This window comes from Leucopleurus acutus, assembly GCF_964270905.1.
Source record: "Leucopleurus acutus genome assembly, chromosome: 19".
In the NCBI taxonomy this organism is placed as follows: Eukaryota; Metazoa; Chordata; class Mammalia; order Artiodactyla; family Delphinidae; genus Leucopleurus; species Leucopleurus acutus.
The window spans coordinates 23,731,621-23,745,353 of NC_139161.1; the positions used below are offsets into that span (position 1 = coordinate 23,731,621).

At 43.3% G+C, this 13,733-nt stretch overlaps 1 protein-coding gene across 2 annotated transcripts in view; it reads right to left on the reverse strand.

Annotated features, from left to right (window-relative positions):
• Positions 1-6,664: 6,664 nt before the first annotated feature.
• SPOP (speckle type BTB/POZ protein) overlaps positions 6,665-13,733 on the reverse strand; it is a 66,495-nt gene continuing 59,426 nt past the window's right edge. For both annotated transcript variants that reach the window (XM_082861051.1, XM_082861052.1), the window contains exons 7-10: positions 13,037-13,092; positions 12,416-12,538; positions 8,220-8,362; positions 6,665-6,954 (exon numbers count right to left, since the gene is read on the reverse strand). In XM_082861051.1, coding sequence (XP_082717177.1) covers positions 6,810-6,954; positions 8,220-8,362; positions 12,416-12,538; positions 13,037-13,092 — 467 coding nt within the window. In that variant the 3' untranslated portion in view covers positions 6,665-6,809. The remainder of the gene's footprint in view (positions 6,955-8,219; positions 8,363-12,415; positions 12,539-13,036; positions 13,093-13,733) is intronic.

Here is a 13,733-nt window from a genome sequence, read left to right on the forward strand (position 1 = left end):
AATAAAGCTTCCATGATTTCCCCACTGTTCTTAGTGTAAGTACCCAGATTCTAAATGTGACCTGTGAAGGTCCTGCCAGGTCTGGCTTCTAGCTTGCTCTCACACTTCTCCACACTCCAGCCCCCCAGCCTTCTCTGGGCTCCGAGAACACAGGCACCATATGCTCCCTCCTGAGTCTGCGCTCCGTGCAGGCGATTTCTTCTGTGTGGAACGTGACTCTCCAACATTACCAAGTTGACAGCTCTTCATCCTGCAGCTCTCACTTCAAAAGTTGCTTTCTTAGGGAAGCCTTTCTGGATGCCCCAGAGGAGATTAACTCCCCACTCCAGGCTCTCACAGTGCCTTACACTTACATTTCTTTCAGAGCACTCACCATGGCTTGACGTCATGTCTTTGTGAGATTATTAAGGACACTCTCTTCCCCATTAGACTTGTCAGGTCCAATGAGGGCAGGGAGCAGTTAGTTTTACTCACTGTTTATCCCTAGAAACGAGCACAGTCCCTGGCACATCATATATGGTATAAATAAATTTTTAGCAAAGAAAACAGAAAGGGCTCTAAAAATTCATTCTTAAAAGGCCAAACCAGGGCTTCCCTGGTGACGCAGTGGTTAAGAACCCGCCTGCCAATGCAGGGGACATGGGTTCGAGCCCTGGCCTGGGAAGATCCCACATGCCGCGGAGCAACTGAGCCTGCGCTCTAGAGCCTGTGCTCTGCAACAAGAGAAGCCAAGACAATGAGAAGCCCACGCACCGCAACAAAGAGCAGCCCCCGCTTGCCTCAACTAGAGAAAGCCCATGAGCAGCAACAAAGACCCAATACAGCCAAAAATAAAAACAAATTAATAAATTTATTTAAAAAAAAAGGCAAAACCAATGCAAGGTTCTTAAACTTCAGTGGGTGTAGAAGACCTTGGGGATCACCCATTGGTATGCTGACCATACTCAAACGCCCTCTTTTTTCCCTCTTTAACTGTTGTTCAGAGGTAATGGAGACATGAATAGAGGTAATGGAGACATGAATGATACACTGTGGAGACCACTTCCCTGGAATGACTGAAGATTACATTGGATTTATCAGGGGATGTGCCTACTTTTCATTAGTGTTTCAATAAAAATAAACACGTCCAATACCTGTAAGAGATAGCATAAAAATGTTTATTTACCCAGAGAGATTAAAATGTGTAATATGACTATTGGTTCATGTATCAATGTCAATCTATCTATAAATTTCCAAAAAGGCAGTACTTCATTTTACCATTAAGCTAGTAAGTGCATTTTAAAGTGCTGTAGGATAACAGGAAATAACAAAGCACAGATGTTGGAGGGCAAATTTGAAAGCACACCAGTGGTGTGCTGGAACCAGTTCACACTGGCTCTATAGAGCCATTCGTTAAAATTTTCAGAAATTTGGAGAGATGTTTGTTAAATGGCCAATTAAAAATTAAATTGTATCAATGTACAACTAACAGCAAAAGTAATAAATACTCAAAACTCATCTCTTCCTAATTATCTTACACTTTACCATTGCCTATGGCTTGAGGTTCTACTCGTTTACCCCATCTGTATGGTGGCAGCAGTCGACAGTGGGGAGCTGCACACCCCTTCCAACTCTGCACCCGGTAACGTCACCTCAGGGTTTGAAATGACCATAGTGGGGGTATTTACACCATGGAAACTAGCAAATGCTACCCATCAGGGCTGACATTTTGGGGAACTAAATGTTATACCTTTAAGTAGCACGCCACTGAACAAAACCACTGCCCAGAAAAACATTTTAAGGGTCTGTAATAAATGTGAAGCCAACTTTTACTTGGAAGATGGATAGGTTAAAGAAGTATAGAAACATGTGTCTGTCTTGAGGAAATCATTCTCAAAACTGTGTAAGGGTTGACGGTGATTGTTTTCTCAATTTGAAGCTATAATTATTCTACAGACATGACTTTTATTATTACAAACATCAGTCACTGAAGTGTCTGTAATTTTATGGACCAACCTGTATACCATCACTTCTAAACAAACATAAATGTGTTGACTAAATTGAGATGTTAAGTTCTTCAGAGTGGGCGGGAGAGATTCCCTTCCAAACTTCTGGAAAGAGTGGCTTACACTCAAGCCATGTTTGCTTACCTTCTCATCAGTCTTGGCTTCTGCCTCCACCATTTGACAGAAACTGCTCTAAGGTAACCGCTGACCTCCTTCCTGCTAAATTCAATAGCTTTTCAGTCCTCAGTGTTATGACCCCCCGGCTTTGTCTCTGTGGGCCACTCCCGTCTCCTCCATTAGACTGGATTAGTGGAGGGAAAATCCTACCCCTCACCTCAAACCTAGCCTAGCACAGTGTCTGCCACTTTCTAGGTGCTCAGGCACCGTTTGCTCAGTCAGTGGCCTGAGTTTCCATCTCTGTGACCTTGAGCAGTCATCTCACTTCTCTGGATGTGTTTTCTCAGACATGAAAAGAAGATGAATTATGTGGGGGCCCCTTTTTTTCCCTGACGTTTGTCAAAAGCTCACCTTCCAGGGTCTCGAGGGGGCTGAAGCTCACCCCACTTCAACTGAGCATTATGAGCAGGGGTGCCCACTTGGGCAAATTCTTAGATTTCCACTTTCTTTCTGGTCTGGGGGCCTAAGGCCCAAAGCTATTCCTTTGCCTCTGCTGCTTCTTGGCTCAGAGCCAGGTTGAGTGACCTCGAGGATGTCACGGTTCTATCACCTTGGGATGAACGGGAGCTGCACAACACAAGCCGGCAAGCGTACAGAACTCCCGTGAGATCTGTAAGCTACAGGTCCTGGTGCAACATTCCCATACTGGAGTAATGCATATTTTATCTTCGTAATGTTTTCCCCCTGAGGTTGATCCCCTTCAACTCCTTAGTCATTTCTGTTGCTTGTACTGAATTCCCTCAAGTCTAAAATTCTCTTTTCCTAGAGCTGCAGGAATCAGAACCAAAGAGTATTCCAGATGCCACTTTCTACTCCAGCATTACAGGATTTACAGAGGGGGAATGATATCTTGCATTATAATAGCTTAGCCACATAAAGATCCCATCAGTGGACAACATTCAAGTTTACGCTCTCATCTGGAGGTCAAAGCTTCTGGTTCTCCCACCTCATTATCCCAAATACTGATCATCCTACATTTGCTTCCTTGCTTACTGTCTCCAGGAGGTGTCCACCTATTGGGTCAAAGTCCCCAGCGTGGCAAGGTCACTTCTGAAATTAAAAGGGGGGAAACACATCTACCTTGTGCATACACATACATAAAGAGCAGTCCGACCATACTCACCTGAATGCTGGATTAGTCAGCGAGCCATTAGAAATGAATCTAAATGATACAGGGCAGGGTTCAGGGAACAATCATGAGATAAAGGAAACACACAGGCCCGGGCTGATTAAAAAGATAATTAGCTGTGGAAAATAAGGTTGGGCTCCAGCCAAGAATTTGTCTTTGACAAAGATAAACCAAAGGATCCAATATAGTCATGTTGGGGGGATTTAGTTGCTGTTCTTTTATAGGAGTTGAAGAGCCAGAACAAAGCAACAGTCAGTTTCAAAGTACAGCTCAACTCCCCCCCCCCCCCCCCCCCCCCCCCGGTCTGTTGTTTTGCTCATAAACATACAGGCTGTTTCCTTTCATCTGCACAGGCTCACGCAATATGGAGAACCTACAATAGGTTTAAGCCAGAATTATAAATGAATGCACAGAGTGGTGGTCAAGCTAGAGATCTTTTGGCCTAAGAAAGAATCTTGATGTCTCTGGCTAGAATTTAAAAAAAAAAAAAAAAAGAGGAACCTCTTAAAGGCCTAAAAGCCCAGCAGACTTACCAGTGATAAGGAAAAGAGAGGCATCTCTTACCTGAATTGTTAAACCTCATAAAGGTGTTTGAAATGCCTAATAACACAGCTTTAATCTCTACATAAGGAACAAGAAAAATTTTCCGTGAATGGCCAGATAGAGGGGGGCCGACAATAAGGAAGGAGGGAAGTTGGGGAATGATGCCAGATACAGTATTTGGACCTGAAACTGCAACTCCAAAGGTTCTGTGAAACTACTTGCCTGAAATATTGTTTTGATAAATAAGCCATATCCTTGTGGAATTGAAATCTCCAACTGTTCCACTGGCACGGACATCTCTGCAGTGACAGCACATGCCCCAGACTGTGGAGCTAACTTGAATTAAATTTCAGATGTGGGGGAGCTCAGGGAGGGGGTGGTGGCAGTGGGAGGTTTATGAACAGTATGCTGGGGCTCTGATGTTGTCATAACCAGATGGCTTCAACTCTATCATTTAAACAGAAACAAACACGTCCAGAAAGAGTAATGACAGGAGAGGCATCAAACAGCTTCACCTGTACCCGAAATCCTAACTGCTTTGTACCCAACAGTAAAGCCCACAGTGGAAATCCCGTCAATTTTGGGAAATCCCAGAAGAGACTTTCATCTTGCCAGAAGCTTGGTGCCAGAACGGCTACCCTCCTGAGGACATGTTCCCTGAACCTACCAGCCCCCAATCCACAGCTTTCTGTGAATGAGGAAGGGCAAATCTGAAGCCCGGTGTGTCCTCCTGGATCCTCTGACACACAGGCCAGCTGAGGCACCTTTCCAGAGCTTCTGCTCTTGCCATCCCCACAGAAAGAAAGCTTTACCTCAGATTGCGTACCTAAACATTTCAGAACTGGAACTTCCTCCAGTTGCTTACATAATCTTTTCAGGGTATCACATTAGAAGAACTCTCACTCAAGTTTTGTAACCTTAGGCATGTCCCTCAGGGTTTCAATTTCTCTCACCTATAAAATGGGAAGATGCTATCTATCTCTCATTTATCCTACCCAACCCATCGACTTGTTGGGAAGTTCAAATGAGATACTGTACAGGAAGGTTTGCTGAAACGTGAGCAGTGCTGAGCCAGTGCGGTTACCTGAGAGACAGTGTGCGTACAGGAGACCCTGGGTACGCCCTGGTCCCCAGATCCACGTGCTGATCTGGAAAGTGAGGACTCAGGAGGCACAGGACAGCAGCCAGGACGTGGAGAACCGGGCACTTGCTCACATAGGTGACACTTAGGAGGAAACCGAGAAGCGCAAAGGAGTGGTTTCTAATTAGCAAATCCTGCCTTTGATTAGACTGATAATAGGTCAAATAATACACACCTTGGCCCAATGGCCAATGGTTCTCCAGTGTATCCCACTGCCCTGTCCAGCACTGCTGCAGGAAAGGCAGAGGAGGAGCCCCAGAGCATTCCTGTGAGCTCACTGGGAATTTGGACATTAACTTTTCTGCAAACACATCCAGTCAGTGACAGAACCAGTCAGAGATAAGAACTTCCCTTTATTAAGTCTCCACATTCATGTCCCCTTGATATTTTTGTATTTACTTAAGGAGAAGGGAGATTGGGAATTCGGTCTTAAAACATGTAGGGTGCAGGAAAGCCCACTTCCGTTACTCGCCTTGGCAGAAGCAGCCTGATCCCTCAGTAGGATGTGGACTGTGAGATAAGAAGGACAAGGGACTGGCGGATGCTGGTAGCTCACAAAGGAAACTTGAGATTAGGGAGACGCAATAAATTCCTACTGCTTAGACATCTGGAGCATAATCTCTGCAAGCTAAAGAATCAAACTCGGCCTTCAAAATCCCTCAAGGAACTCAGACCCCGAAGACAAGCCAGGTGAGTGAAACAAAAGACAGAGATACCACACAGTACAAAATAGTCATTATTTATATTTTCAAAAAGAAAAAAATTAACATTTGGAAGTTCTCCCCTGTAGGAAGAGGGGCGAATTGGAAGGAACAGGACTGGCTCCTATGCAGGTGGCAAGTCAGGTACGAACAGCTGAGCAACCTGGGCTGGGAGTTTTTCCACACAGCATTAATAATAAAATTTCCTTTTCTCGTCTTTTTGCTCTGTTTTTGTTTTGTGTGTGTTTGTTTTTTAGAAAAAGGAACAGGGGAGAAGAAATAAAATCAGAGAAAAATGCCAAAAAACATTTTCCACAATATCTAAAAACAGAGAACCATAGTTTTTGTCAAGACAGTATGAATTCTGGATGAATTACTTTTTCCAGTTTTCAACACCAAATAAAGATTTTTTTCCAAAAGCTACCACATCAGAATACTCATCTTCTAGATCAAATCATCTCCTTCCCCTTTCACCTCTCCTTGTTGTTTTTCATAAAAGGGTAACGGGAAGTATTGTGTTCTTGCAAACAATAAGTGCTAACAACAAGAGAGCTCTTCTGATACTTGCATGGTGCGTGGTGAGTTCTCACAAATACCCAAGTTTTAGCACAGCTGGATGTACTAAAACTTCTCTCAACATAAATACTACTGGAATCCAAAAACTGATTTTTGAGAAATTCTGCAAAAATCCTTTCTTCTTTCCTTTTCCCTTCTCTTAAAACTAAATGTCCTTTTTAAATTTTCTTTTTGCTCCAGGCACCTGACGATCTGTTCTGCTCAGTCAGATGCAGACAGGTTTCTCCAAAGTACCACCGCTGGGATGTCCTCAGGGCTAGCGCCTAAACTGAATCCCCACAGTATCAAACTCGGCCAGGCCAAAGAGAACACAGTGACGCAGCAACAGGATTTTCATTAGGTCGAACAGCCCCGAGTCCCGGGCCCTTCCCTCCCCCCACCCCCATTTCCCCCAAGTTTACTTAGTGCTGTTTTAAAAGTCTGGGGCCACGATGCAGTCTTTTCCCCCCACAACGGAGTAGAAGCTCCACAGATTGCGCTGTCTACCTGGTGGTTTGTGGCAGCAACAGTGGCTGCTGCTTCTGGAAAATAAACGGAGTCTTACAACAGGCAGGATCTTAGGACTGCTTCAGGCGCTTGCGTGGGGGTCCCAGGAACGGGCACTGTGCTGAAGCCAGAGAGCGGTACGCCTCAGCCACCAAGTGGGGATGTGACACCACCATTGACTTCCACCCGGAGGTCTCCAAGACGTCCGAAGCATGACTAGGAGAAATGCGAGAGATGGGTTACCAGAGGGGTGAATGGAGGATGAATTACACAGCCACCTAGACAGCCGAATTCCCCAGGGTTTGCTGTTATGGGTGTCAATGCAAGACGTACTCAGACAGAACCCTTAATATGCACGAGAATTTGCTTGTTAGAAAATGTGCAGACAGGTGACCAGGTTACGACTGTTGTAACTCTGAAAACTAGGACTCTGAGACACTATGTTCTCAATTACAAAAGATGAAATGTTCCTCGGGCTCTTCTCTACATCATCAATGCTCTTCATATTCGTTGGTGATGCTGATAAAGAGAAAGAGCAAGACTTCTCTGGGTCAGACAGCTCTGAGCTTCCATCTGGCTTTGCCACTTACTAGTCCCATAACCACAAAGCAGGTCATAGCCTGGGGCCTATTTGATAATCGAAAAAGAGGGGCTAATACTCACACTTCACTGAACGGTTAACATCTAAAAAGCACCAAGCAAGTGTCCAGCACAGAGTGAGCACTCAGGACAAGGAACACTTTGCTTCGGAACAGTCTTACAGACTTGGAGGACATCATTTCCTGTTTTCAGGGCATTTTCTGCGTTAAGTAATGTTTACTCACCTACCCTGCGACCTCTTAGACCTCTCACCCCCCAGAACTGCTGTTCTGAGGGCTTTATTAGTAGGCCTGCTTCTCTTCCTGGGGTTTTCTCCAACTTTTGCTCCCCATCAGGCAAAGGAGTATAACATGTCCCACTGAGAATTATTTCAGAAAGTAATACGGTCATTTAGGATGAAGGAACAGTTCTACTGGAATTTACGCTTCTTTCTCAAAACAGTTATTTTACGACCTCGTCTCCTGATCATGCATTCTCTTTTCCCCCGTTCTGCAGTCAACCACTGGACACTCTTACTAACTCATAAAAATCCACTTCTGCTCTCCCAGAGATCTGCATGTCTTTTTTTTAAGCCGGTGAGTGTGAAGTACAGATACTATCGCTTTAGGGGACGTAGCCTTTTTCAGACCAGCAAGTTGTCATTTTCATCAGTTCTGATCCTGCAAGGTAGTAATACACTTCACTCACCAATCAGATTAGACTGATGAAAGCAAAACCATTTTTCACACCGTCAAGCTGAAGGAAAAGATGGACACTCTCTACTTACTACTAAGAAGCTTAATGAAGCTACTCACCTGTTTCACTCACCAATTCAAAGTCTTCCTTTCTCATTCGTTAACTAACCCAACTACCCTGAAAGAACTTTGAAGATGACAACTCACTAGTTGATGAAATCCACTGCCTGAGTTTTCAGCTGATCCGCGCTGTGGAGGTCAGCCAGGATGAGAATCTCTGCGGCGTTCTCCACGGAGAGGTTACTGCAGAGGGCATCCTCACACATGACCTTTAAACGCTCCAAGGCATACTGTAAAACACAAGCGTGGCTGTCGTCAGAGCAGGAATGCTCTGGACTGACCGCTACTGAAGTTGTTTTCTTCAGCTGTACCATCACGTAACTGGATACCTTAACAAAACTGCACAGACCACGAAAATGCTGCTGCTGCAATTATAAAACAAAACCATACTCCGAAGGCCGAAATGAACAGCCAGGATAACTTGCATAGCTGCCATTCAAGTTCTAAAGTCTATTAGAAAAGTGGCAATTATGGAATAGACCCATATCTTCAAGTTTTCCCCTACCCCGACTACCATTAAAGTGTCTCTTAAACCATCACCACCTACCCTTACAATGAGGTATTTCTCTGCTTCAAGTCGATAGGGACATTACATTTAAATTTCTGCAATCCTTTTATTTAGAGCCAGACTAGGGTGCAGCACAGTCCTTTCTACATAAGCATTGTCACCAGCCCAGCAGGATATTCCAACTGTCCCATCAGGCTGTGAAAAGGAGCCCTGTGGTGACATTCACCAGCATCTCTACCGCTAGTTATTCCTGAATGAGTGTCAACTAAAGGCCTCCTTTTCAACAGAAAAGGATAAATGGAGTCTTATCTTATTGGGGTTGAGGTTGAGATTCTTAGGGTAGAAGAACAAAGCAACAGAGACCCTGGATCCAGTTTCAGCCTAAACACTTCCTATTTTCCAGGTAAAGGGTATAAATAAATGCTTTGGAAATGAAGGCCTGGGTTAACACTGGGCACATCTGATCTACCTGACTTGTTTTGATGCAACTGTGCCACTTGCTCTCAACTCTATTATGAACTTACTAAGGAATTTCAGGGAAAAGGGGGAAGAAGGGATAAAGGAAGGCACAAAATAAAATGTCATTAATCAGCTCATAGGAGAATGATTTGCTCTGAGGGTATCCACAGTCTCCATACAGGTCCCATCTTGAGGGCCTGAGAACTGAATGACACAACACTCCTTCGGGCTGAATCATGACGATCAAACCAAGACAATTTTATTGCTATGAATTCTGGGTGAGGAGGCATATCTGCTGGCACTGTGATCTCCTGCAGCAAAAAGAGAGTTTTATTGGTTTTGGGTGCAGCTTTAATTTCTTACATTTGAGTAACTAGAAAACAGTTTCCATGGAAAACGGGAATGACACTACACAAGAAAGAAATTAGGCTGCCGTTTTTGTTTTAAAAGACTGGAAAAGGTTAAGTAAATGTTCAGTCTTCATACAGTGCTGCACAGAATACTCGTCTTATCCTTTTCTCAATAAAATTCTTTTAAAAGGACTTTTACTGTGAATAGCTCTGATCCCTACTGCATAATTAGACAAGAGTAGCCATTTTCGTCCCTTGGGGACAAAGGTTTTTTTCTTAATTATGCTTCTGAAAAACCTGCCTAATGGCAGTCCTTACCCGGGAGACTGAAATTTGCCTCCTAGGCCTGGGCTATGTGTTTTGTTTTGTTTTTGGTCTAATTACACATGTCCCCAGGAGACTGGAAAAACTTAGAAGAAGCTGTTTTAGCCTCTTGGGTAAATCCTAGATGTTTAGATCCTTCCATGAAAATTTTCTTATTCTGTTTTCCTGAAGCTCGCAAGGAGGTGTAAAGGTAAAAATGTTTTCAAATAAGCTTAGAGCAAGGACTGTCTAATGGGAAATTTTGAATGGAATTTGAAAAACGCACCCTTCCGTTCCTTCTCATTCATAAATTTAGAGCACTGCTGTGATTCAACTGCTTTAACTAACACACTGTACTGAAAAGCACCAACCTCAGAACGTCAGTTCAGGCCGACCCCCTGCTCTCTACTTACAATAGGTTCCCAGTAGGCTCTCCGGCTGAGGAGCAGGAATGAAAACCCAGGGACACAGACGTCTAACCCTGGCTCTGAGAATGTACAACTCTGAGTTTTAGTATTTCTGTCTAAAAATTGGACCTTGTGATGCTACTCATCCTTATGGGAGCTAGACAATGAGGGGGATAAATGCCTGGTATGTATAAGCACAAGTGACTGCTTCATTGAAAATCAGAGGAAGGGGAATTCCCTGGCAGTCCAGTGGTCAGGACTCTGTGCTCTCACTGCCGAGGGCCTGGGTTCGATCCCTGCTTGGGGAACTAAAATGCCAGAAGCCGTGTGGTGAGGCCAAAAAAAAAGAAGAAAAAAAAAAATCAGAGGGCGGATGAGGCAGAATCATTATAAACTCATGTTTATAAAATGCAGCCATTTGGGCTGTGTATTCTACTTCCCCAGAACTCACAGCGAATATTTCTTTCCGTTTCCACTGGAGGCAAGTTTCCTCTGGTCAGAACTGAGCTAGACTGGAAGGGTATAGGATGTTCACATTGCTTAACTGTACTTAATAAAGTCTTGAAAGGTGATAAGAAAGGTGCAGCTATTATTCAATCCTTTTCACCGGCAGCACTGATTGGGTTTACATGCCTCATCCTCTACAAACACTCCAAAAAGGTGATCAATAAAGATAAAGCCTCCACTGTAAACACAAACACTCTCCTCTGGGGTGCTAAGGGAGAAGGATGGAGGTTACTCCCGGGAGTGAATCCTGAGAAGGCTCTAGTGCTCTCAGGCCAGAGCCAGCTGTGCCCCTCGGGTGGGCGCTGCAGCATCACGGCAGGAAAAGGAGGCACCTCCAGCAGAGAACCATCTTTCTCACAGGGTCTACTGCTGGCCGGGTTTAAGCCCTTTAACACCCTTGCCTCAACTGCCCCCCAATGTAAGAGAAGCTTCCACAGGATAAATAGCAATCCTTTTACACACACCCCCACCCCCACCCCTCAGTCACGTTTCCTCAGACCACAGGGCCTTGGAGGAACAGGTCACTGCTCTCTCTGGTCTATCTACACAATGAAAGTCAGTTTCCCAAAGTGTGTTTTGGGGAACACTAATCCCCAGAGGTGATCCTTGAGAAAAGTAACTCCAGGGTTAACTAAATTGGAGAAATTTGTCTATTATATTCTCTTTTAGAAAACTAACAGTACACACTGACATACTAAAGGTTCTGAGAAAGGTCCTGCTATAAAAGAGCAACACAAGAAAACCCAATTTGACTTGGTGTTTCATTAACCTCTTCCCCTCGACCCTATTTTGGGAATCACCAGCCTGTTGTTTTAGGTAATAACCATATTTCCTTAAGGCTAAGATCTACATTTTTATTTTCACACTTTAACATTTCTCAAATTAAAACGTGTCTCACAATCAAAGCATACAGTTATTGTAGTAGTATCTCTTTTTTCCCAAAGATCTATTCGTCATCCTTCAATTCTGAATATGGTATATTTCAATAACTTCTAAGGTAAAAGCTGAAAATGCTAATAAGCAGGATACTGGGTAAAAGTTATTCTCTTACTGACAAAGTTTAAATAAAAGTTAATGAACTCCAGAAAAAAAAAAAAAAAAAGTTAATGAACTCAAGAATATTTTTGTAAATTACAAAGCCAAATTATAAATCCAAATGTTAGTATTATCTGAATCTTTAAAATCACTGTGGTTAAATTTGAGATCGGCAAGAGAAGAGAGATAAAAATCAACTCATCCTTCTTTTCCATAATTAGGATGACCATATGATTTGCCCTTCAAAGCAGGATACTTTTGAAAATAAAAAGGGTGCTATCAGTAACTGTGTTGGAACACGAGTGTAAACCAAGACTGTTCTGGCCAAACTAAGATATATGTGGGACTTCCCTGGTGGCCCAGTGGATAAGACTTTGCGCTCCCAATGCAGGGGGCCTGGGTTCTATCCCCGGTCAGGGAACTAGATCCCACATGCATGCTGCAACTATGAGTTCGCATGCCGCAACTAAGAGCTCGCATGCTGCAACTAAGGAGCCTGCCTGCCGCAACTAAGAAGCCCACGCACTGCAACTAAGGAGCCCGCCTATTGCAACTAAGACTGGTGTAACCAAATAAATAAATAAATATTAAAAAAAAAACGAAACTAAGATGTATGTTCATCCTGCCCACAAAGCAACATAAAAGCCCAGTCATGAAACTCAAGAGGTCACCAAAACTCCTAGTCTTGTTGTTGTTTTCCTGTTCTCATCTCACCTTGTCAGCAGCTGCCAGCAAATCATCAGCCATTTTGTCGAGGTTCGGAGCCTTCCCCGTGTAAATGAAGCACATCATTTCCTTAAAAACTTCAGGCTCCACATCATTGATTTCAACCCGATTCTATGCCAAAGAAACTAAAAATGAGAAACATTCCAACAGAACAAAATCCCTAGACAATTTTCATGATTTTAAGCTCTGATGAAGAGAGGAGCTCATACCATTTTAAATCTAACACGAATGGGAAAGTTCTCTTTGCCCTATTTGATTGTAACAGCCTTTTCTCCCATCATATGTACCACCTTTGTTTTCTCAAATACAATAGCAAGACAACTATACCTTTGATTTTTCACCTTTCTTTTCCTCAGTAGAAACACATGTCTAATACCCTCACCCAAGACTATTTGGATGACCTGCCTGGAATAGTGTTTCTGCTTTACCTAGAATGCTTCCAGACTACCTCTCTCTGCTCTCAGAAATTGTCTGTTTGGGGAACTCTACTCCATTTGAATAACATAATAAGACAAAAAAAAACCAGGAAAATAAATCTGCTGCCAAATTGGGAAACGCTCTGACTCTAGCCACCTAGCTAAAAAGACGTATCTCTATCCTGTTACATACCTTTTTGCTTTCCTCCATTTCATGTTCAAACATGGCACTAAAAACTGGAGAACGAGCTACAAAGTGAAAGGAAAACAGAAACAGATATGGTTATCACACCAAAATCTCTTGGTTCTTCTGTTATGAAGAAGAGATCATTTTCTTTTTTTCTTTTCTGGCCACACCATGTGGCTCGTGGGATCTTAGTTCCCCGACCAGGGACTGAACCTGGGCCAATGGCAGTGAAAGCACCGAGTCCTAACCACTGGACTGCCAGGGAACTCCAGAAGAAGAGATCATTTTCTTTCCTGTCCCACTACTACAGAAATGGTCTTTTATATCAAATTACGCCAGAATTATAAAATTACTTTCTTTTTATATTATACAATAAGTGAATAATTATTATATAATACGTAGGGAAAATAAGAAATCACTTCTTTCAAAATAATTTATTGGCTTCATTCCAACCATTCATATTTCAAGGAGATTACTCAAATTACCTATGTTAGATGACAATGATATCCTCTGAGTAGATCTTGGGGTTCAAATGAAAGGTCCTTCATGGTCTAAGCAGGGTGTCCTAATACCTGCATTTTTGCCTGGAACAATGATACCTACACTTCCTCCGCTTCCAGGGACCACACAGCAAGGAGGTCAAGAACAGGGCTCAATGGCATCCCTTAGCTAGGTGAAGTGCAGGCTTATTTATGGCAGGCTG